Source organism: Primulina tabacum, chromosome 5 (assembly GCF_025594145.1).
Source record: "Primulina tabacum isolate GXHZ01 chromosome 5, ASM2559414v2, whole genome shotgun sequence".
NCBI lineage: Eukaryota > Viridiplantae > Streptophyta > Magnoliopsida > Lamiales > Gesneriaceae > Primulina > Primulina tabacum.
The window spans coordinates 1,789,713-1,814,726 of record NC_134554.1 but is presented as its reverse complement, the minus strand read 5'-3'; the positions used below and the strand labels follow the sequence as shown (position 1 = coordinate 1,814,726).

General features: G+C 34.1%; 3 protein-coding genes across 11 annotated transcripts; 2 read left to right on the top strand and 1 right to left on the bottom strand.

Moving 5' to 3' along the window:
- The first annotated feature begins 7,574 nt into the window (after positions 1-7,574).
- LOC142545343 (uncharacterized) lies at positions 7,575-12,612 on the top strand. Of its 6 annotated transcripts, none has more exons than XM_075652479.1 (10): positions 7,575-7,698; positions 7,871-8,098; positions 8,436-8,636; positions 8,727-8,849; positions 9,092-9,129; positions 9,230-9,344; positions 9,455-11,509; positions 11,603-11,758; positions 11,836-11,966; positions 12,192-12,612. In XM_075652479.1, exons 2-10 carry the CDS (start codon positions 8,021-8,023, stop codon positions 12,430-12,432), a joined length of 3,138 nt encoding a protein of 1,045 aa, XP_075508594.1. In that variant the 5' UTR covers positions 7,575-7,698; positions 7,871-8,020; the 3' UTR covers positions 12,433-12,612. The 6 variants fall into 6 exon arrangements, with proteins under 6 accessions (XP_075508594.1, XP_075508597.1, XP_075508593.1 ...); XM_075652478.1 differs by having other exon boundaries at positions 7,600-7,780; XM_075652481.1 differs by having other exon boundaries at positions 7,600-8,098; positions 8,445-8,636.
- A 228-nt stretch (positions 12,613-12,840) lies between these two features.
- On the bottom strand, positions 12,841-16,755 carry LOC142545344 (serine racemase). Of its 3 annotated transcripts, none has more exons than XM_075652486.1 (8): positions 16,528-16,755; positions 16,100-16,278; positions 15,871-15,957; positions 15,561-15,791; positions 14,957-15,030; positions 14,686-14,872; positions 14,045-14,291; positions 12,841-13,125 (listed from the first exon to the last, which is right to left on the bottom strand). In XM_075652486.1, the coding sequence occupies exons 2-7, from the start codon at positions 16,273-16,275 to the stop codon at positions 14,048-14,050; spliced, it is 999 nt and encodes a 332-aa protein (XP_075508601.1). In that variant the 5' UTR covers positions 16,276-16,278; positions 16,528-16,755; the 3' UTR covers positions 12,841-13,125; positions 14,045-14,047. The 3 variants fall into 3 exon arrangements, with proteins under 3 accessions (XP_075508601.1, XP_075508598.1, XP_075508600.1); XM_075652483.1 differs by having other exon boundaries at positions 16,100-16,275; positions 16,528-16,754; XM_075652485.1 differs by lacking the exon at positions 12,841-13,125 and having other exon boundaries at positions 13,938-14,291; positions 16,100-16,275.
- A 1,926-nt stretch (positions 16,756-18,681) lies between these two features.
- LOC142545339 (MND1-interacting protein 1-like) lies at positions 18,682-22,765 on the top strand. Of its 2 annotated transcripts, none has more exons than XM_075652466.1 (3): positions 18,682-18,939; positions 19,103-20,793; positions 22,213-22,765. In XM_075652466.1, the coding sequence occupies exons 2-3, from the start codon at positions 19,111-19,113 to the stop codon at positions 22,732-22,734; spliced, it is 2,205 nt and encodes a 734-aa protein (XP_075508581.1). In that variant the 5' UTR covers positions 18,682-18,939; positions 19,103-19,110; the 3' UTR covers positions 22,735-22,765. The 2 variants fall into 2 exon arrangements, with proteins under 2 accessions (XP_075508581.1, XP_075508579.1); XM_075652464.1 differs by having other exon boundaries at positions 18,683-18,939; positions 19,099-20,793.
- Positions 22,766-25,014: the final 2,249 nt, after the last annotated feature.

Sequence of the window (25,014 nt, the reverse complement as noted above, 5' to 3'; positions counted from 1 at the left end):
TGCCTCCACGAGTAAATACATATCCAGTTTGGGAACGTGCCTTGTGTGGATCAGATAAGTATCCAGCATCAGCATAACCAATTATACTTGGATTAGCATCTTTTGAATACAAAAGTCCCAAGTCTGTCGTTCCTCGTAGATAACGGAATATATGTTTAATTCCGTTCCAGTGTCTCTTTGTTGGATATGTGCTAAATCTTGCCAACAGATTCACGGCAAAAGATATATCAGGCCTTGTACAATTTGTAAGGTACATAAGGGCACCGATGGCACTTAGATATGGTACTTCTGGACCAAGAATATCTTCATCATCTTCACATGGACGGAATGGATCCTTTTCTATGTTTAATGATCTAACAACCATTGGAGTACTTAAAGGATTTGCTTTATCCATATTAAAACGTTTAAGGATCTTTTCTGTATAATTTGTCTGGTGAACAAACATTCCACATTCTTTTTGTTCAATTTGTAAACCCAGACAATACTTGGTTTTTCCAAGATCCTTCATTTCAAATTCTTCCTTCAAGTATGACACAACTTCTTGAATTTCTTTATTCGTTTCAATGATGTTTAAATCATCAACATATACAGCAATAATTACGCATCCGGATGTTGTTTTCTTAATGAAAACACAAGGGCATATTGAATTATTTACATATCCCTTTTTCATCAAGTGATCACTTAGTCGATTATACCATATTCGACCTGATTGCTTTAACCCATATAATGATCTTTGTAATTTCACAGAATAACATTCCCTGGGTTTTGAACTTTGTGCTTCAGGCATCTTAAATCCTTCAGGGATTTTCATATATATATTACTATCAAGTGATCCATATAAGTAAGCTGTAACAACATCCATAAGACGCATTTCTAAATTTTCAGATACCGCCAAGCTAATCAAATACCGAAACGTAATTGCATCCATCACAGGAGAATACGTTTCTTCATAATCAATTCCAGGCCTTTGAGAAAAACCTTGTGCAACAAGTCGAGCTTTATATCTTACTATTTCATTTTTCTCATTTCGCTTTCGAATAAAAACCCATTTGTATCCAACAGGTTTTACACCTTCAGGTGTAAGGACTATAGGTCCAAAAACATTACGTTTATTTAGCGAATTTAATTCAACCTGGATGACATCTTTCCATTTTATCCAATCCTGCCGATTTTTACATTCACCAAAAGATTTTGGTTCATGATCTTCATTATCATTTATGATGTCGATTGCCACATTATAAGAAAATATATCATCAATTTCATCTATATCTTTTCGGTTCCATATTTTTCCAGTATTAATATAATTGATAGAGATTTCATGATTCTCGTCAGTTTGTGGTTCTGACAGAACATTTTCATCATCATGTGTTTCTTCAGGAACACCATTCTCTATTTTGTGATCATCATGTGTTTCTTCAGAAACGACATTCTTTATTTTGTGATCATCGTGTTTCTCTATGAATTTTCTTTTTCGAGGATTTTTATCCTTTGAACCGACTGGCCTTCCACGCTTCAGGCGTTTAATGACATCATGAGTATCTTCCATTTGTTTCTTTGGAATTTCAATTCGAGCAGGGGCATTTGCAGCATGTATATATGATTTAGTTACCCCTTTTGTGTCTGCAAATGCATCTGGTATTTGATTTGCTATTCTTTGCAAGTGTACAATTTGTTGTACATCTTTTTCACATTGTTTTGTTCTTGGATCCAGATGTAACAATGATGATACATACCATGTAATTTCTTTTTCGGTATGTTTCTGTTCTCCCCCTAACATTGGGAAGATTTCCTCATTAAAATGACAATCAGCAAAACGTGCTGTGAACACGTCGCCTGTCTGAGGTTCAAGATATCGAATGATTGATGGACTATCATAACCGATATAAATTCCAACCTTTCTTTGAGGTCCCATTTTCTTTCGTTGCGGTGGTGCAATAGGCACATACACCATACATCCAAAAATTCTCAGATGAGAAATGTCTGGTTCTTTACCAAATGCAAGCTGCAATGGGGAGTATTTATGATATGCACTTGGTCTGATGCGAATTAATGAAGCAGCGTGTAAAATTGCATGTCCCCATATAGAAATAGGGAGCTTTGTTTTCATTATCATTGGTCTAGCAATCATTTGCAGACGTTTAATCAATGATTCAGCCAATCCATTCTGTGTATGTACATAAGCAACAGGATGCTCAACAATGATTCCCATAGACATACAATAATCATTGAAAGTTTGGGAAGTAAATTCACCAGCATTATCAAGTCTAATTTTCTTGATTGTATAATCGGGAAATTGATTCCTCAATTTTATTATTTGAGCAAGTAATCTTGCAAATGCAACATTTCGAGTTGATAATAAACATACATGTGACCATCTGCTGGAGGCATCAATCAATACCATAAAGTATCTGAATGGTCCACATGGTGGATGGATTGGTCCACAAATATCACCCTGAATACGTTCAAGAAACATTGGTGATTCAGTTTGGATTTTGACTGGTGATGGTCTTATAATAAGTTTTCCAAGAGAACATGTTTTACATTGAAACTTATTATTCTGAAAGATCTTCTGGTCTTTCAGTGGATGACCATGTGTATTTTCTATAATTCTTCGCATCATTGTTGAACCAGGATGTCCCAATCGATCATGCCAATTGGTTAATATCGAAGAATTATCAACTACCATGTTTGATTCAATGGGACTTATATGTGTATAATGCAATCCAGTAGGGAGCATTGGTAGTTTTTCAATCACATATTTCTTTCCTGATTTATATGTGATAAGACACATATATTTCTCATTCCCTTCATTCATTGTTTGAGTATCATACCCATGGGAATATATATCATTAAAACTCAACAAATTTCTTTTCGATTGTGGTGAATATAAAGCATCATTGATCAAAAATTTTGTACCATTAGGTAACAAAAATTGTGCTTTACCACATCCTTTAATCAAGTCTACAGGACCTGATATTGTATTCACCGTTGTTTTTGTTGGTTTTAGTTCCAAGAAATATCTTTTATCTCGGAGGATAGTGTGCGTTGTACCACTATCGGGTATGCAAACTTCACCTTTGCTCATAGCATTTTCCATATTTCAACTTCAAAAAATATATGCAATGAAATAAAATTACTGACAATAAAATGCAAAAATATAGCACACAATAAAACATTATCATATGGGCACATAAAATATTTTACATATTTATTCCACCAGCAAATTGATCATTGTCTGAGAAATCAATCAGAAAATCTCCAGCATCAAAATGAGTTAAATCACTCAAAGATTCACTTTGTTCAGTGAAGTTGGTCTCCTTTTCTTTCCCCTTTAATGATTCTTTATAAAGTTTACAAAGATGCTCAGGGGCTCGACAAATATGGGACTAATGTCCTGGAGTACCACATCTGAAACAAGAACTTTCATATCTTTTTGAGTGATTATCATTAACACTCATATTTTCATGATGCCTTTTCTGTGGATGGTTTGGGACGTTCTTTTGAGATGAGTTATAAAAGTAACTATCTCGATTATTTTCAAAACCACGGCCGCGTCCACGACCACTTCCACGTCCACATCCACGACCACGACCACGACCAAGATTTCGTCCACGACCAAAATCTTGTTTATAACTTTGATTTTTGGTTTCCAGATTTAAATTCATTTTTGCTTACGACATTTACTTCAGGAAATGTCGTTGAACCAGTGGGTCGTGCCTGATGATTTCTCACTAAATTCATTTGTTCGAATCTTTCTTTTAATCCCTTCCACAAAGCCATGGGATGCCAACGCAAAAATATCATGGCTTTTGCCTTTTCTTGGGATGTTGATATGCCATTTTCTTTTATGGTCTCATTTAGACCCAATGACTCAAGATGCATTTATACATCGAGAGTCCATGGCATATAATTTTTTTCCGTGATATCAAGAGCAATGAATTCGAGTTTTGCCAAGTTTGACATGGTGGTACTAAAAAAATTACGATGTATTTTATTAGTTAATGAATATTGCAATACAAAGTAATGGATAAACAACAAGTACGAGTATTTGTAAAAATAAAGAAAACACACGAGGAGGATATTCTCCGATAAATAAAAGACTTGTGAGTATGATAACCAAAATAATTAAAAATAACTTTGAGAAAGTCATCTTCTTTTTTTCTTCGAAAAATTTGATGAAGAATAATTTTTAGAGAAGAAGAGAAAGTTGGAGTGATTGAATGTGTTTGTGAGATGATATTTATAGGGCAAAAACTAGCCGTTTTGTTACCGTTTATGACCGTTGGTGTACAAAAAATAAATGTATGTATTTGTATACTTTTATGGTAATAATATGGTGAATATAATATTAATCATGTTTAAATAATTATGTGTATCATATCACATTATTATAATGAGGTGTCGTAAGTTATTTTGTTTAAAAATCTTATAGGCTTTTATACTTGTCGTATCCCTTACCGGGAGTGTGGGATGTCGTCTTAACATCCTCCCAGGATTTATAACAAGTTTTTGAAAAATTTATTTTTATTATTTCTAATAATAACATTATATTATATATTAAATATATACACAATAAATAAATAACAGTAAAATAAATATTATTACTTTTGTTACCTTTTTCTTCTGTTTGGAGCTTGGAAAAGGATGGAGGACTTTTAGAGCTTCGTGCTGATAACGTGTTGTGAAAAAGTAAAAATTTATGGTAAAAAGTAAAAATCTCAAACTCTCAAAATTTACCAAACTACACACTTTATAATATTTTTCTCTCTACTCAATTGTGATTTTCTTCACAAATGAGAGATCTATTTATAGGAAATCTTTACAAATAATCCAAAAATAAAATACATCATTACCTACATCATCACACACTAATTTTCAATATTTACAACTCTTATTTTCAACATTCAAATATTCAACATTCAAATATTCAATACTCACATTTTAAATATATTTTTCAACAACCACAAATTTTTCCTGTCATTATTATTTTACTCGTTTTATTAAATATTGATAATAATTTTGACTAAACTAATGCACATCGTACGATATATTGACCCTCGATTTAATGCTCTCATTTAATTTTATGATGAATGAATATAATAAAATATAAATACACCGGTGAATGCATTTTTATTAAAAATAAAATATATCCAATCCATTCTTAAATAAATTTATAATTTTTATTTGGATAAGTTTTTAGAGATCTCAAAATAATTATTTTATATTATATTATTTAATATTTATCTATTAGAAACGGGATTTTGATGCTAAAAACTTGATATTCCAAATGTATAGTATTCATATCTCTTAGATTTTTGCTTTAGTTGGCACTCTGATTTTTTGACTTAAAAACAAATCAGATATTTATATAAATATCGAATTGTATTTAAATATCACATTTATTGGTCAAACTACTTGATCTTAAAATATCAATCAAACAATGTAGAAACATGAAATCCGAAATCGAATCTTGCTTTTTTTTTTTTAATAAAAAAAGTGGATATCTGATTACATGAATAAGTTTATTCATTAATAAAATATCAATTAATTTTTTTCTCAATCACAAATAAATTATTGAAGTTAAAACATAAAAGTCGATCCTTGTAAATATAATAGATCTATTCTATATCCAACACACATATATTTTCAAGTAACTCTCTTGTTTGACGATGTCACATATTAATTTTTGTGAGACGGGTCAACATGATTTATATTTAAAGTGAAAAGTAATATATTTAATATAAAAAATAATTTTTTCATGAATTAGGTCGGGTTAGAGATCCGCCTCACAAAATTGAGCAGTGAGACCATCTTAAATGAGTTTTTATATACATCTGTAATGTATTTTGTGAGAAGGCCTCACAGATTTATATCTTAAACTATACCCGGTCTAATAGGATATCTATAACAAAATTAATCCGAGAGACGATTTCATGAGAGTCTTCGTGTTGTAATAAATATACAAAACATTTAATATTGCATTTGAAATTAGTTAAATTAATAATCGGGGAGAGTGGCATTTTCAAAGTTAAAAGATCATTTTCAGAACATAAACTAATCGCCTAATTTTAGGAAACTATTTACGTAACCTCGCATCGTCGGAGATTCCAAACGTGGATCTGGAAGCAATATTGTCGGTGGATATAAACCTGGCCATTTGCAGTAGTAACCTTTATTTACACGCCTGGTGGCAAAAAAAAAAAAAAAAAAACAAAACAAACAAACCAAAAACAAACAGAACTTTATTTAATTAATATTTTATTTCGAACTTTTTCGTAGAACATTAATTTTATTTGGTTAAATATAAATTTACTGACTTATTAATGAGTAGGTCTCTTGTGAGACGGTCTCACGAATCCTTATATGTGAGACGGGTCAACCCTATCGATGATCTGTCTCACAAAATATGACCCGTGAAACCGTTTCACATAAGTTTTTGCTCTCTTATTAATGCATCAAAAGATGTATAAATGAGAGCCAATCATTCAAAAGACAAATACGTATATATAAGTATTCCATTTATAAGTAACAAATAAGTATTAAAAAGATATTATAGGAAACATTTAATCATTCGATTATTGTTTAATTCAGTTATAATAAGTACCACACACACACACACACACACACACACAAAATCAATATTTTCTTTTATTATATTAAGTAGGCTTTGGGGAAAAAAAACTTGCAAACTAATAACAATCAGTTATGGACTCCTACTCCCTACTTATGGGATCCAATAATTAGGATTTTACATTTTCATTTTGCCAATACTTCTACATTTCATTAAGCAAGGCATGTATTGATTTTTTTATCCTTCTACGTTAATGTTAGGTTATAAATCTAATAAATGATTTATCTCATAAGATTTGTATATTGAATTAAATGATATAACTTTTTTAGGTTTATAAATTATTCTTTATTAGTTTTAAAATTCGATTTGAAATATTTGTAACATCTACGTCTATAATTATAAATTCTCGTTGCGAGTAGTTTTAAGCATAAATAATATAGGCTCTCTTTGTACGGATACTTTTAAAATGTTTTTAGTTTTTCATAGCTGAACAAATGTTCAAGATTTTGGTAAATTATTTTTTAAAATGTGATTTTTTTTGAAAGAGAGTTTTGAAAATATAAGTGAAGGGTCGAAATATGGGTCAAAACCGGGTAATTACTATTTGAAATTATATCTAATCGTACTTTAAATGAGGATAAGTAAAAAAAAAAAAAACCAATCACAAAAAAGAAAAAGAAAAAACCTTTCAATCGCGAACCCAAAAAAAATAGAAAAAAATTTATAATTAAAATATTTTACAGAATAATTGTTTAAATATATTCTTAAATATTTTTAGTTATAAATATATTTTTATAGAATATTTTTCAAATACATGTTTAAGTCTTAAAAAAACTTTTAAATTTTTATATATATTTTTTAAAAAACCTAATAATATTAAATGAGAAATAAAATGCAATTTATTATATTATATATAAATAAATCAAAAAGATCACATCACTTCAAGAGCAGTAAAATGGTACAAAAATATAATAAAAAATAATACAGAATAATTACACACCTGCTCGCATCTCACTCTTAAAGGAGTGTATTAAACAATTACATGCACGTCATACGTATAGATAGAGAGAGCTCACCACTGATGGAGTTATAGCTATGGCACATGCTTCCAGAGAACAACCAGCAAAGTAACAAGAAAAATCTCTTGTTTAGATCTGCTTGGCCATGCCCATCAATTCGATCTTTATTTTTTGTTTCTGGGTTATCATTGTCGGTGCCAGTTTTCCGTTTTTTTTTACTGGGTTTCGCACAGCATTGTCTCTGTCATCCAGCATTTTAGATGTTTTAATCTTTTCTCAGGTTTAAACTTGAAGTGGGCACATGGAATTTGGGTGCATTTGTGTGTTTTGAATTGAATGATGGTTTTCTGGGACTGCACGCCGGAGCTCCGGCTGGTTTGAGGTTGGGCTAGGAAAGATATGATGTCTGAATGAAAGTAAATTAGCAAAAATGTTCAAGTCGGCGCGATGGAGGAGCGACAAGAACAAAGTGAAAGCTGTTTTCAAGTTGCAGTTTCACGCAGCTCAGGTATAATGTTCATTTGAGTTTTCTGATTTAAGTTTTTTTTCTTGGTTTGGGGAAGAAATCCGTTTCAAGATCGAATTCTTGCTGTATAAGCATTGGTGTGTTTCGATCCATTCGTCAATATTCCAATTTTTTTAATCTGTTTTTCTTTCTTGGAAGAAAGTGTTTGCATCTACTATGTAAATCTATTTCAGATTAAGGAATCATGTTTGCATTGTCGTTTTTTTAACTCCTCCTTTGCATCGTTTTCTTGGGAAAAAAAAAGAAATATTATTCAAATTTTTTTAAGAAAATGATGTTAATCTTGGTGATCTATATGATTTACCTATTGAATCTTTAGTTGACGAAGGTGGTAGGGGATGAATTGATGGTATCTCTTATTCCTGCTGACACTGGAAAGCCAACAGCGAAATCCGATAAGGCTGTAGCTCGCGATGGGAGGTGTTTATGGGAGAATCCTGTGTATGAAACTGTGAAGTTTAATCGGGAGCCGAAATCAGGGAAGATTCATGAGAGGAAATACAATTTTGTTGTCGGAATGGTAAGAGACGCCCTGAAGTTTAGCTCTACTTTACTGCCAAGTGAATTGTTTGTGTGAATACTGAATAGTTCTTTTCTTGGTGTGCCACAGGGGCCGCCTAAAGCTGCACGTATTGGAGAAGCCTCCATTGATTTTTCGAGTTATGCTGAGGCTAATAAGGTCACATTGGTGTCGCTTCCCCTTGAGAATTCACATTCGGAAGCCATATTGCACGTAGGTCTCTCATCCGTTCTATGCGAGGAACGAACTAGGATCCTGGAGAGAAGTACCTACCTAAAACGAATAATAATTTCCATGTTTAGTTTACTAAAATGTATCTACTTTTTAGTTTGTATTATGCATGGAAATGTTCCACAAATCGATGACGATAAAGTACTCATGATCAATGGATTTCTGAATGATTTTTACATTGTATTTTTGGAAGGATTATCATTTGAATTAATGTGTCTCCACAGGTGTCGATTCAGAGGATACAGGAGTCTATTGATCAAAGGTGCTAATAAGAACCAATTGCATCTTCATCTTCATCTCCATCTACCATTTGAACGTCCATTGCCACTAGGATGATTGCTTAACTTGTTCGCTCTTTGCAGAGATCTTGGAGAACTAGAGAATGTGAAAATGAATTCAAAAGATCACAGCTTGAGGGCACAATTTCTCAATAACGACATAGATGGAACCACAAAAGACGATTCGTTTGAGGTTGAGGTAATCCCTTGTTTTTGAGCTAATGGCTCTTTCTTATTATTTAATATGTTCACCTGTCTGTGTGTTATATTGAACGTGGGTGAATAGTTCTAAAAGTTCTTCACTAACAGGACGCACGGTTCAACCAAGATAATACACAAATTTCTGAACCAAAAAGGAATGGTCGAACATCTAGTGAATCTGATGTTACGTTATCAAGTTCTGAAAGCAGCTCAGGAATTGACACGCCTTGGGAACCCCAGATCAAAAATGATAGTATTCATTGCGGAAATGGTGTATCTCAAGGAGCCAAATGCGATGAAATGAAAGGTATTTATGAAGAGCATCATAGATCTCAATGGGACTGGATTGAAAATTCAGCCCTTGAAGCAAGTACAGACGACTCTTCCAGCACTCCACGAGAGACCTCTCTACGTCAGCATTCTGAATCATCATCAGATGTGGTCGAAAATCTTCAATCCGATGTTGCTGCTCTATCCAGACAAGCTGAGATGTCTGAGTTAGAATTGCAGGCTCTTCGGAAACAGATAGTGAAAGAGAGTAAACGAGGGCAGGACCTCTCACTGGAGATTGTTTTCTTGAAAGAGGAGAATAGTGCTTTAAAGGAAGAATGTGAAAGGCTTGAAGGTTTTCAGAGACAATCCCATTTGAATTTTGAGGGAGAAGATTCTCGGATACTTGTTAAAGAGCTCCGGCAAGAACTAAATCACACAAAAGAACTCAATGACAACCTTCGAATTCAACTTCAGAAGACACGAGAATCTAACGCGGAGTTAATTCTTGCGGTGCAAGATCTGGATGAGATGTTGGAAAATAAAAATCAAGAAATATCTAGCCTCTCCAACAGATATTTGGCATTAATTGACACCAATAAAAAGTCCTGCGAGGTGGACCCTGTGATTGAAACGGATGATGAGGAACAGAAGGCACTAGAGGAGCTCGTGAATGACCACAGTGGGTCGAAGGAAGCATATCTTCTTGAACAGCAGATAGTGGATTTACGTGGCGAAATAGAAATCTTCAGGAGGGACAAAGATGAATTAGAGTTGCAAATGGAGCAGCTTGCCCTCGATTATGAGATTTTGAAACAGGAAAACCATGAAATGTCATATAAGCTAGAGCAGAACCAGATTCAAGAACAACTCAAAATTCAGTATGAATGTTCATCCTCTTATGCTACCGCACATGAACTTGAATCCCAGATAGAAAAATTGGAGAATGATCTTAAAGTAAGATCTAAAGAATTTACTGGTTCATTGGTCACGATAAGTGAACTTGAATCTCATGCCAAGGGCTTAGAGGAGGAGCTCAAAAAGCAGGCACGGGGATTTGAAGCTGATCTTGAAGCTCTTATGTGCTCCAAAGTTGAGCAAGAACAAAGAGCAATAAGAGCGGAGGAAACGTTGAGAAAAACACGGTGGCAAAATGCGAACACCGCAGAGAGACTTCAGGACGAATTTAGAAGGCTTTCTGTGCAGATGGCATCTACATTTGAAGCCAATGAGAAAATGGCAATCAAAGCTCTGGCTGAAGCAAACGAGCTGCGTTTTGAAAAAATACGTCTTGATGAAATGCTTGCAAATGCTTCTGAAGAACACGAATCGATTAAGTATCATTACGAGGCAAGATTGGATCAAGTTTCAAGCAACATGGCATTAATGGAACAACAGAAAACTCAAGCTAAAGAAACTGAGAGGCTCCTCTCGGAGGAAATTTTAACGATTAAAGAAGAGTTAGAACAATTGAGAAAATCAACTAATGAAATGGAGTTCTTAATGGAGCGAGGGAATAATGAAAGAGCTGAACTGGAAATCTCTGTCACATTGGTAAAGAATGAAGCCGAAGTGTTGCAAAAGGAACTAAACAAAATGAGATGTTTATTGGAACAAAAAGAATTGATAGCTGCAAATTTGCAGTCAGAGCTCGACACTCTTCATTCTCAGTACAACGAGTTGACACATAATTTATCTGATGATAAGTTAAAAAATGAGAAATTGAAAGAGCAAGTTCTGCAGTTACAAAATGATCTAAGGGAGAGGGAAGATGCGCTCAAGAGCATGGAGAAGAAGACGAAGGATATCAATGGTAGAGGAAATAAATCCACACCTCTTCCTCGTGGAAACAAAGGCGTTGCAAATCTTAAGGAGCGAATAAAGTTGATTGAGGTAAACCTATGTTATAGCACAATATTGAGTTTTCCATCTTTAATATGTTTTAATGCTACTTTAGAATTTCTAATTCAATCTCTATGATGAAAGGGCCAAATTGTGTTAAAAGAAACGGCTCTAGAAACATTGAGTAACTCGTTCTTAGAGAGCGAAGAAGAACTTCAAAACGAAATTCGGGAGTTGGAAGAGAGACTGGAAGTGCTCGACCAAAGCAGTGCTCTTCTTTTTGAATATGCTGTTGAAAAGGTTTGTAATTTAGCCGTTTGCTGCTTTCATAAGAAATTTGTAGGAAATTGTGACACGAGCTGTCTCCTGTGAAGCAGGTGGTCGCTCCAGAGGCAAATGGGGCTGGAAATTGTACATCAAACCAAGAATCGGCCAAAAGTGATGGAAAATTGAGCAAAATGTTCAATACGTCCCCCATAAACGATTCTGCAATGTCATCAACTAACTGGTATGACTACAAATCTAACTCAAGCTACCTAAAAATAATATATAAATTTGTATCGAACATTCATAATTATTTTCTTTGATTGACTGTATAAATTAGACTTGAACTTTGAATAAAGCGGAGCTCAGTTTATAAGCTAGAATGTAATAGAATGAGCTCTGACTTTTAGTCTATCCGAGTTCAAGATCGAATAAAAAAATGACCTTTTCAATGCATTTGCCACTGCAGGAAAGATCCAAATTTATCCAAAACGGTGCTAAAGGATTCCACGAGTACCATGGGAGATGTCGACGAAAAGAGAAATGAAATGGCGTCACTAAAGGAGAAGAACAAGTTAATGGAAGAAGAGTTGAAGGAAATGCAGGGCAGATATTCAGAAATAAGCCTAAAGTTTGCAGAAGTAGAAGGTGAAAGACAGCAGCTTGTTATGAGATTACGCAACCTTAAGAATGCAAAGAAGAGGCCATAACAGGTGCATTAGTCTGTGTTCTGTGTGCAAGGTAAAATTAACCAGGTTTTGAAGGTGCATTTTGAGGAGTAATATTTTTTGGAAATTGCAAAATATGGTTTCTTCGTTCATACTCTTTCTTCTTTTGTTCAGTTGTTGAACGTAAAAGAATACACCAAGTAAAGTGATAATTTCATCATATACACTGTATATGCCTATGCACGTCTTTCTTTTTTTTGGGCCTTTCTTTTATGCAATGTAATCTGTTTGGGATTATGTATAGAAAACGAGTAAAGTCTGTGTTTTATATTAACCACCCTTTTAATTTTAATTACTTGGGCAACGGGGAAAAATGAAATGAAATTGGATACACACTGCTTTATTAAACGGGTCATCAAGAAATGATGTGGAAAGAAAGAAAGAAAGAAATAAAGATCCCAAACATATATTATTATTATTATTATTATTATCATTATTATGAAATAAAAGCAAATTTATTTAATTAATTTGCGCAGAAATGCTGGCAATAACACAAAGGTGGGAATCCAGGGGTATCTAGACAATACCCCTGTGGATTGAAGTATTCCCATTTCTTATAACACTCATACTTGCATTCATCTTCGTCTCGATTCCGGCATATCCCCAAACCATCAACGCAAATCCTATTCGTCCTCGAACCGGGACTCGGGATCGGACTTGATGCATCAGCAACCCCTGAATCGAATCCAAATCACCCAATTAGATTCATATAATATATTAATAAAAAGATTTATTCGACCATGAACATAGGATCGAGTCAAATTAGAGATAAATATAACCTGAGGCCAAAATGAGGGCAAAAGCAACAAAGAAGGCTATGGTGAGCCTGGCCATTGGCTTAATTTTTATGATTAAAAAATACTCTCTGAATAGTATATCTGCATGGGACTACTCCCATATATATAACAGCGTACGTAACTCGAGATCCTTTCATTTAAAGAACCAAATCTTTTTATGATCGAATAGGAGATTGTGAATCGTAATTAACCTAGTAAAATATTAATCGAGGGATTTGTTAATTATTATATTTTACCTTTAGAGATAATGTCAATCACCTACAATATTCATGATATTGTACAGACTAGCATTCCTTTTAAGTAAAACTTCTCGAGTTGTATTTTAAAAGTAGTTAAATTAACGCAAAAAAGTGGTCTGGATTCTCCCCTTCAGAAAGTAGAAATATTGTTTTTTCCCCAAAGAATGATTTGTTTTTAACAAAAATAAAAGTTTTTAAATTTACAACTTCTATTTCACTAATTCATAGATATATCAAAACGAGCTAGTAGGGTGGACCGGCACAGGACCCGCCGCAGCCCGTCAACGGATTAGCCCAATTTGACAACTCTAATCTATTTCTAGGATCACCAACTATCCGGATATCATTTTATAATTATTACAAAATATTTCTCAAGTTTTTAGTTCAGGGTGGACCTAAATTTGGAATAGTGAATGATTTAAGTTTCATATTAAAAATCAACTTGTCGCCCTATTTTTTATTTTAAAAAAAGACAATGATGAACAAAGTTAATCTTGTTAAAAAAATTACACAAAAAGTTTTGAGATCTAAAAATTTTCTGGACAAAATGAAACATACTCATCAACTGAAGGCTTTCCAGAGCACATCCAAATCAACATTGCCTCCTGAGAGTATAAGGCCTATGGTTCCGCAGTCTCTCCATTTAGGATTGTTCTTGAAATTGTGGGATAGAACAGCTGCCAAGGCAATGGCTCCGCTTGGCTCCACCGTGACCTTCAGAATTTCATAACAAAGTTTCATTGCTTCTATTATCTCCTTGTCCTCGACTATGATGATGTCGTCCACCAAATCTCGAACAACAGGCCTGAATAAATGCAAATCACAAGACATACAGATTTTTCAGCTTTTTTAGGCATGATATTAACTGCTATAAAAATCACTTTCTTCAAAAGTTCCAATTCTTAGAAGTCGGCAACAATAGCTTTGTACTTTAATACATTTACATTCTCTCGCAGGTAGGACATATACCAGAGAATATATGCCTGAGTTTGATATGAGACACCAACATGTGGATTCTGGTTATGTACGAGGTGAGATAAGTTCACAAATAATCACTCAGGACCATTTTCTGAAATATAATGAGATTGTGAAGTGCATTCTCTGATCATACTTCCACATTAGATCATACCACTTACTTTTCCCTGAAGTCAAGCTATGGGGAAGTAATCCAACAATAGTTTTAACATTAGCTATTATACCATGTAAGATCTCCAAGAAAAGCTCGAAGACCATCAGCTATGGTCTTGGTTTCGGGTAAAGTTACAATTCTACCAGCTTCCTTGGATCGAGCAGCATCATCTGCTCCCCTCGGTTCAGCAGCCAATATCCGGATTGCAGGATTAATGGACTTGGCTGCGATTGCCACCCCTGAAATCAAACCGCCCCCTACAATTCAAGGCAAAAATGTATAAACTTTTAAAAAACCATGTAACATTCTGGAAGGAATGCTCGTGGAGAGAGTTAACTCACCACTAATTGGAACTATTATGGTGTCAAGTTGAGGAACTTGTTCCAAGAACTCCACAGATACAGTTCCCTGTCCACTGAAAGCAAACCATTCCATTAAGTCAAAGTATGCATTTCGTGGATGTTTTTAACATCTCATTTATTTCCTAGGATGCTAGGCCCAGTAATGGATAACACAGGCATCCTTCTGTATATTTCTTCTTTTGGTTGGAAGAGTATGACAACGAACTACATTGAATCAAAAAAGGTGTTGCATTTGGCTGGAAAGTTGAATGTCAATTAAATACGTAACTTCAAAGCTCGTGCTTGATCTAAATCTTGTTATCTCATAACCAAACAAACATTTTGAATGTGAGAGGAGAGACAAGGGCATGGAACAGTCTCTCAAGCAGAATAACAAGTCTTAAAACATTTGTTGCAGACAATCATTAATATTGTTTCTAAAAAAACACATTGTTCATGGACAATCGTTTTGATTGGTAGCAGATAAGTGGCACTCAAAATTACGGCACACAACCTGATGCACAACAAAGAACAAATCTATGTTGCATGCAAAAACTGATAATTTTTTATTGAATAAAAAGAAATAATACTCCAGGATATCTACCTCATGATACGCCCGTCATTATATGGATGAATGAGAACAGCCCCGGAATCTTGTATAACCTTGGAGGCAACATTCTCCCGAGATGTAACAGCTGCCTCACTCCAAACAATCTGACCACCATAACGCATCACATTCTCAACTTTACATCTTGGAGCGTTTTTTGGAATGACTATATGTGCAGCTATTCCTCGCAGTTTTGCAGCCAAAGAAAGTGCTGCAGCATGATTACCGCTATATTCCAGACAGTTCAGCATTAGGATCACTATATAGAGGAATTAAATGATAAAATTTTCGTGAACTTAGAATTAACCTGCTATGTGTTACGACCCCTTTAGCTGCTTCATCATCTGTAAGTGAAAATACAGCATTGCATGCACCTCGGAATTTAAAAGCTCCACTAGTATGACAAGGAAAGAACAAACAATTAACTTGAAAATAAAAATCATTAAAAATGTCAGCGTGTGAGTAATAGGACTGCAGAATGATAAGATCTATAACATAATCTAAATTTGATCACTAATCCGTATTCGAATCCTTACCCTTTCTGAAACAATTCACATTTAAAGTAAAGTTTTCTTCCAGAGATAGAATTTAGAGTCTCCGAGGACAAGACTGGAGTTTTGTATGCGTATGGGCTTATGCGTTCTTGTGCTTCTCTTATCGAAGTTATGTCAGCAGCATATTTAGCACCAGAAACTTTGGATTTCGCTTCCATCTGCTACCATTCATGAGACAGTTTTGTTCATCCAACTTGAGATATATTAAATTCATTCAAGTAATCCAAATGCATTTCATCTAAAGTTTTAAAAACAGATAATGGGTTTTCAGAACGACCCATGGGAGGGCAGATAGGTAACTATCACTCTTTCCAATCGAAACAAGGAAAAATCAACGGATAACCCAAGACTCCCAGCAGAAACTTAGTAACTTTAGCCAAACAAACAACAAACCACAATGGAGCACTTACAGTACAGAGGTCTGGTTAACTAAGAAGACAACTCTGCAAAGCGCACTTCCGTACGTAGGTGCATTCAATGATTGATGACGTTGATTACCAAATATAATTATCAGCTGTGGTTCTTGAAATAAGGGTTTCTCGGCAGGACCCGTATCTCCGAGTTCGAGTCCGGCCAATTATGCTCCGCCTGGAGCCGTTGGAATCATCAATAACATAGGGGCTAAATAATAATTATATCTTTGTACTTTGAGTTATTTGCAATTTTGTATCTCAGGTTTTGCATGTGCTAATTATATCCTCAAATTTTAGACCGTGTCTTGTTTTTGTCTCTATCGTTCAACTAGTTGACGGTCAGCACACTTGAGGACCACGTGACTCCATTTTTTGACCCAAATCAAACTACTAGTATAGATAATTCCCAAATTTTTATCTTGCTCTGCATGTTAAACGATGACACTTTACATCTGGAAATTTCTCTCCAAATTCGATCGAGCATGTGTGACACCGTTTATAATTGTCGCTGATAGGAGTTGAAAGAGGCTCGTTCCTTGAAACTTTCCACGGTGTCGCACAAACTCGATCGAATACAATGATTGAAACGAAACTGAGACACAATCTAAACTTTAAAAGATATAATTAACACGTACAAAACTAAATATATGAAATTAGTAATAAATATAAACTACAAAGATAGAATTATGAATTATCCCATAATATGGGGACACTTTTTTGTTTTTATTTTCCATTTTTTTTAACACATTATTCTTGATTTTATTTATATAGTCGTTGCCATGAAAAAATCCACAAATTAAATGTGATTTTTCACTTCTTTTAATTCTGTTTTGAATCTACTTTCGCTGAAATTTGATGGCTAAAATTGGTAAGATAAGATTCTTGCTTGTGTTCGATGTATTCACGGTATACCATCTTCTGGTGTAATATAGACCAACCCTCCTCTGTTTAACTTTGTAGGCATGTAGCAAATCAAGCTGCTCATCTATTGGAAACTAAAGAGATTGAGTTTGGTCTCGAATGTGGATTATCTAGATTTGATTCCTATATTTTTCAACCGATTGTATATATATACCGGACTTGATGTTTTATGCAATTATTTTTCATTTAAAAACATGTGTGATCGTATATTTAATGAGACAGTCGCATAAGATAAATACTCTAGTTTATTGTTTGATAATGTATCGAACAAATCGTTATTATCACCAGCTAAAATAGTAAAAAAAAAAACATTGGATCAATCATGGTAAAATAACTGATACACCATTTTGATGTAAAATTAGATCTATAACGTATTATATTTTGTATAACAACAATATATTTTTAAAAAAATATGTAACTGAGCAAAATAAAATAACTAAATATACCGTTTTGATGCAAATTTAAGTATTTGATGCAGTAGAATTAAGTTTGCATCTTGAAGTTACGATAAATGTAAAATCATAATTTCCAGTATTAAAATAATCAACGTGTCATTTTGCATATGTACGACTACCTAAAAAATTATTGTGCCCGATGGCCATTAATATCTCCAATTTTGGTCCCCGTTGCCATGTAACTACTGGAAATCACAACAAGATTTATGTTGCGATTCTTGTATCAGCTTTTTGTTGGCCATCGTCTTTACTTCTTTTATTTGATTGATTGATCGCTTAATTATGTATCTCATATTAAAGATTTTATCAGAGAATGAAAATTCTGAAAAATAATAAAAAAGATAACAAAAAATGAAAATCATATCACGAAAAAATGATTATCTTAGTTGACCATGAATACGGAACGATTGTCTGATAGCAGAGCCACTCGATCAACCATGGTAAAAGCCTGACATGATACATTTTTTCACTCCCACAGTTTATTGAAAGAAAACACATAATTAAAACAAAAACTATAATAAAGTAGATTTAAAACCGACGTATCATAAAAATTTAAGTCTGTGATAACCTTAAAGTCTGTCGGAAACGTATCGTTCTGATAAAAATTTAAGTTTGTGATAACCTTAAAGTCTGTCGGAAACGTATCGTTCTGATAAAAATTTAAGTCTGTGATAACCTTAAAATCTGCATCCCGACGATAAACAAAAACTCATTACTGATAGTATCAAAATAACCAAAATATCATTTGGACCCTATTCTAAATATGGCCGGCTGAATTTTTCATTCTATACAACAGTTCGATCCAAATTCGGACATACTAAAGGTATGATTTTGCAATTTTGTTCATATTACGAGATGTTCAACCCGACCCGGGTCTTGCTCCGAATGGGTCCATGCTGCCTGGCATGAAATCCTACTCTCCAAGCATAACAAGGCCAAATATATATCATACCCTTCACCGCCCACAATCACAAAATTCACACCAGTTCATATTTTTTGCCGAAACCCTAAAATCAGGATAATCACCTGATCCGTAAGTTTTTCTCTCTTTCTCTGTTTCCTTTTTCCTTTCTGCGTACATTTAGTGTTTGTGTATGTGGATTTGTATATAGCCGATTTTTTGTTTTGATTTTCGATTTATGTTCTTGTATTGTTCTTGTGTCTGATTGTTTATTTTCGACTGGATTATTAGTTAGATTCTCAAATGGGCCGTACGCTGAAAGAGAAACATATTCGGGCTAACCGGAGGGCGGGATCAGCGAAGCCCGAATTGGATCATTTTAATCCCATGACACAAGGTGATGTGGAGGAATCGGAAAATACATCTGAGCCTAAACCCGGTTATTACCAATCTGCCCTCAATGTTTTGGCCCAAGGCCCGAACCCGAACCTGGGCTTGAGCCTGAACCCGAATTTCAGTTCGTGCTCAGGACTTGATGATCATGGGTGGGGGTACTGCACGGAGGAACAATTGGAGGATGTATTGCTGAAGAATTTGGAGGTCTTGTACAATGAGGCTATTAATAAACTCGTTGGATTGGGTTATGACCAGGAAGTTGCTTTAAAGGCCATTTTGAAAAATGGGCATTGTTATGGTGGGATGGATGTTTTGACTAATATTTTGTCTAATTCTTTGGCTTATCTGAGTAATGATGGGTGTAACGAGGGGAATGATGAGGAGGCCGAGGCCGTGACTTTTTTGAACTTGAGACAGATGGAGGAGTATTCACTTACGGGAATGGTGTGTTTGTTGCAACAAGTTAGGCCTCATCTGAGTAAAGGTGACGCAATGTGGTGTTTATTGATGAGCGATCTCCATGTCGGCCGTGCCAGCATGATGGAAATTCCGGAAGCCTCGCCGTTGTCTGCTGGGAATGGGTGCGAGAGTGGGTTGGTTAGTGGTACTGCGAGTTCTGAGAGTGGTGTTAGCAATGGAGGAACAGTTGGGGTTCCCCCAGCAATGTGTAAGTTTCATAGCGGCTGGGGTTTCGATAATTGTGGTAAGTCCGAATTACCAACAAATGGAGTTGTTCCATATGCATCAGACATGACTTTACAGAGAGAGATTGAGTGTCCTAAGAGGTTTAATCTCACCCCGTCAATGAAGAATCTGTTAAAGAGAAATGTTGCTATGTTTGCTGCAGGATTTAGGGCAAACTCGAAGCATTTTCAAAGTCAGTCACAGGCTTGTCCTAGCTCTTTGTCTTCTGGGAATTTGTCAAATGAACCTGGCAAAGTTGAGGTTCTTGCTGGGAACAGTGAGGAATCCCAATATGAAAAGAATCAAGATGTGATAAACTCTGTGATGAATAAGTTTCGGGACTTAAATCTTGATGAGAATACAGAACAACTGCCATTGGATCAGAAAGATGAAATGATCCTGAGTTTGATTCATCAGATAAAGGACTTGGAGAAACAAGTGCAGGAACGGAAAGAATGGGCTCAGCAGAAGGCAGTGCAAGCTGCAAGAAAGCTTAGTCATGATTTAACCGAACTTAAGACGCTAAGAATGGAGAGAGAGGAGTTCCAGCGGCTGAAAAAGGGGAAACAAACCCCTGAAGATTCCACCATGAAGCGGGTGTCTGAGACCGAGAATGCTTTAAGAAAGGCAAGTGGTCAAGTGGACCGTGCAAACGCTGCTGTTAGAAAGCTTGAGACTGAGAATGCGGAAATCAAAGCTGAAATGCAGGCGGCTAAACTAAGTGCATCTGAATCCGTTGCCACCTGTTTGGAAGTTGCGAAAAGAGAGAAAAAGTTTCTCAAGAAGCTTTTGGCCTGGGAGAAACAGAAAACCAAAATGCAGGAGGATATTGCAGAAGAGAGACAAAAGATATCAGAGTTGGAGCAAGAGTTGGCCCTCATCGAGGTAGACACGAAGGATACCGAGGTATGTGATACTTCAATCTTTCCAAATACTAACAGGAAATTTTCATGTGCAGAAAATGTTATTTTGATTGTTTTTATAAATTATCCCGCCTGTAATCCCATGTTCATATGTAACTGCTACATTCTATGACAATGCTACATAACAGTATTTCCCATAATTAATGTTTTGACTATTTCATGTGGGTGCATGCTTTTGGTTTCATATTTTCCTGCTGTTGTTGATATCAAGGGTCTTGAGTATGAATTCATTTTTTCATTCTATTCTGAATTGTCAAGACAATGTGGCACTCCTACTTTCCTTCGACGAGATCTTGTCCATTTGTGATGTCACTTTTCTTGAACTATGGTTTGTATTGACATGAATTTGTTTAGACATAAAAATTCAAGTTGATTATCTACAGAATTTCAGATATTCTTTCAGGGCATGGCTGGAAATTGTTGTATTATACTAGTACTTATTTGGTGTACTTGAACTTTGTTGATGGTGTCTCAAGTGTCATCATCACCTGATTTTCCTGTGTGTGGTGAGAAGATTGCTATCAAAGGTCTGAGTTAAAGCATAATTTGGCATAGCTTGGTAAAACCATAATGAGGAATTAATAATGCGAATGATGTTCTTGTAATGGATATTTTCTCTTGTAATTTGTTATTCAATTTGTCTGCCGGAACTAGCAACTTTATAGAGAGTAATATCTGTGTCAAGGACGGTCTAATCCAGGTACAGTCTATTTCCCTTTTTATTGTAATTTAGTCCAATGATTTTAGTTGCTTCTGATGGTTTATCTGGTTCTTATTTTGTTGGTGTTATAATTTTATTTAGATACATGTGCGGGAGTAAATAGTCGGACAAGGGTATGAAAAACGCACATTAATGTGCCTCAAAGTTCTGAAAATGTTACGAGCTGACATATTCATGATACCTTGATAAAAACCACTCAGTAAATTTTAATTGTCTAATTCTCTGAGGACTGATTCAAATTTTTTAAGTTTTTTTTCCCTTAATTTTCTTCTTGAACTATCATGATTACAACATCCTTATTGCCAAACACAGGTTTATGCCTACCATTTTCATGTATTATGCCGAACCTCTAGTCCATCCATATAAATTAATTTTAATGAAAACTTATGGGCTTGAGATCTGAAATGCCTGGATATCGGTCAATGTTTTGTGAGTTATGAAGCTTTTTGACGTTCTTATAATTTATATAATACTGTGATCTACATTTTCTTAATTATGGCGCATTGCTGCAACCTTGTTTATGTGATTAATCATTAACTGGAGTAGCCAGCTTATTTGTTTCCTCACCGTCTAGCTCTTGTGAATTACTCTGTCAATTGGAAAGTATTTGCTAGCCCAACACGGTGAAATGAGATCCAGCATTTTATCTGATTTGTCTTTGTTTTTTTTTCTATCTGAAAGGCAAAGTGGAGGCAAGAGCAAAAGGAAAAGGAGCAAGTTCTCACTAAGCTAGAAGAAGAACGACGCCTTAAAGAGGCATCTGAAGTTAATAACAAAAGGAAGCTTGAATCTATGCGTGTTAAGATAGAGATCGACTTCCAACGTCATAAGGATGACCTTCGAAGGCTGGAGCAAGAATACGCTCGCCTTAAAGATTCTGCACAATCCAAAGAGGTTGAAGATCAATCTAACAATACAACACTGAAAAACTCTGATGACACAAACCTACAAGGAAGAAACATTACAACCTTGCTGCGCGAGCTTGATCTTTTAGAAGATGATTCCCCAGAAAAAGAGGTGGTCCATGATAGGGACTGTATGATATGCATGGAGGATGAAGTGTCCATAGTTTTCCTGCCTTGCGCTCATCAAGTTATTTGCACCAATTGCAACGAGAACTATGGGAAGAAAGGAAGAGCTACATGTCTGTATTGCCGTGCTCCTATCGAACAGAGGATTCGAGTTTATGGGGCGAGCTCTTAGCATAGTGCCATTAACCCAACGTCGCATACTCGGAAGGCTTCTTGGATGAAGACTCGTGTATGTCTTCTCTTTTCTATGGAGTTCTGGGACAATTGTTGGAACCATTTTACTTGTTTTCTATTTGCTATCTTGTAGTGGCATGGTAGATTTGCAAGTAATCGTCAGACACCTTTTGCATTTGCTACCTGATTATGCATACTTCGTTGAAGATTGGTTTTCAAATTGGAGCATTTATCTCCCCCATTGCAAGTCTTGGATGTTTTTATCTCGACTCTCGAGTCACATTGCTCTTCTGCTTGTTTGCTGAATTGTGCTAAAAAATAAAAGGTTTTGGCAAAGTATATTCGGTTGATTTCATTTTAACGACTGATATTATATAATATATTTCGTGAATTTATTCTCTCTCTTTATTGTTTTATTGTCGCTGATCATATACGCTACACATTCAATTCTCTTGAATTGTTGTGTTCATTTGTTTTTTTACTTACTCGATAATTTTGATATTTAACCTATTATTTTATGTCACGCATGACATTTTAGTCACAGTAAAACGAATGTTTTTTTAATTGTTTAGCTCAATTATGTATCATGATATTAAAAATTTATTGGAATAAATTTACAATCCAAATATTTGTTTGACAAATAATTTAAGTTGATCAATTTTTAAAGACACAACTAAAATATTTATTTGAAAGCTGACGTTAAAATACTAGGGTTTATTTTATATATTTATAAATGTAACTATAATCTTAATAATATTAATGAAAATGTCACGATGACCTTTCACAAACGTTGAATGGCACGAGAAATAACAGGTGAGAATTGACAACAAGTGTTAGGTGTAGAATTTTTTTAGCAACGAGTTCATATTTAATTAATTATTCGTCGCTATTGGTTAATTGGACATAAATTAGACTAGCTTATATTTTTAAATTAATTAATTATTTTTAAAATATTTAAGTTAGTAACTTCGATTTAAAAATTTATGTAGTTATTTTTAGAATTTACTAAAATAAGTTTTTATATATAATTATTTTTATTCAACAAAAAAATTACATTTTGATCCGTCCATTAAAATGACTATTTTATGGGTATCATGCATGATTATTTACAAGTAACCAACCGAACACATGCATGGTGTGCATAATATGTATATACATATAAATTATAGATAATATACCAATTATAGGTAGATCATCCTATTTAAAAGAAAAAAACTAAAATTTATTTCGTTTAAAAATCAATTCGGAGGCCCACTTAAATGATATCATACAGTAAGACAAGTAATTGGGTTAAATTTTAAAGACCAAACTCTACTTTATTCAACCAAGCCCATCAATAAAGAGAGGTGTGCCATAATATGTAACTAGTACATCGATGTATACGTTGAGTGTTTGTATAATAATTTTTTATAATTTATTTGTTTCATATTTGAATGAGAATCAAATATAATTATAAAAAATAGTGAATGACTAAATTGAAAGTAGAAATTAAAAACGCAAATAGAATTGAACCTACAACTTGATGTTTATAAAATAAAGACTTTGTCTTACGTATACCTTGCATTAAAGTTTTTATATTTTATTAATATATATAATTATTAAAATAGACTATGACATCAAAAGTTAATTAATTTAAGTATTACAAACTTAATAATATAATACAATGTTGAGAGAGACATTTAAAATAATTTATCCATCAATATATGGTGAAATTCAGTTCGGCAAGTATAGAAAACTTCAATTTAACCACAAAATAATTTATTTTATTTTGAATCATTGGGTGAATAAAAAGTCAAAATATGTATACAAAGAGAGATTTTACTTCATGCGTTGAACCTGGACATTTTTCGAGTCTCACGGAAGTACCTACACCAATTCATGTCACAATTTACTCCTTAATTAGTATCTATCAGAGTTCATGTATTAATCATCCAACTTGTCTTTGATTTTATAATTTTTTTTTTCCATATAATATTAATTGTATAATTATAAAGCGGAAATAACATTTCATATGATACGTTGATGCAGAATACAGTAAAAAAATTATTTTCGTTACTAGCTTAATTTATTGATTATTTAAAAAATTCTTGCAAAACTTAAAGTTAATTTAATGTTATTAAATAATATTATTTTACCTAAAATGGTGAAATTGATGGTACAAATGTGAAAATGTCAAAGATCACTATACTATAATGGTGAATTTGTACAGATTACAATTTACACGGTAATAAAAATTTATAAAACCATCACATTTAGAGATTCTTAATTTAATTAAATA

Coding starts and splice junctions, on each gene's coding strand:
- LOC142545343 (XM_075652479.1), top strand. CDS start 8,021: ATGTTCAAGTCGGCGCGATGGAGGAGCGACAAGAACAAAGTGAAAGCT. Junction 8,099..8,435: donor TGCAGTTTCACGCAGCTCAG/GTATAATGTTCA, acceptor TTGAATCTTTAG/TTGACGAAGGTGGTAGGGGA. Junction 11,967..12,191: donor GCAATGTCATCAACTAACTG/GTATGACTACAA, acceptor TTGCCACTGCAG/GAAAGATCCAAATTTATCCA.
- LOC142545344 (XM_075652486.1), bottom strand. CDS start 16,275: ATGGAAGCGAAATCCAAAGTTTCTGGTGCTAAATATGCTGCTGACATA. Junction 15,031..15,560: donor AATGACGGGCGTATCATGAG/GTAGATATCCTG, acceptor GTTTGCTTTCAG/TGGACAGGGAACTGTATCTG. Junction 14,292..14,685: donor TTTCTTGGAGATCTTACATG/GTATAATAGCTA, acceptor GCATTTATTCAG/GCCTGTTGTTCGAGATTTGG.
- LOC142545339 (XM_075652466.1), top strand. CDS start 19,111: ATGGGCCGTACGCTGAAAGAGAAACATATTCGGGCTAACCGGAGGGCG. Junction 20,794..22,212: donor TAGACACGAAGGATACCGAG/GTATGTGATACT, acceptor TCTATCTGAAAG/GCAAAGTGGAGGCAAGAGCA.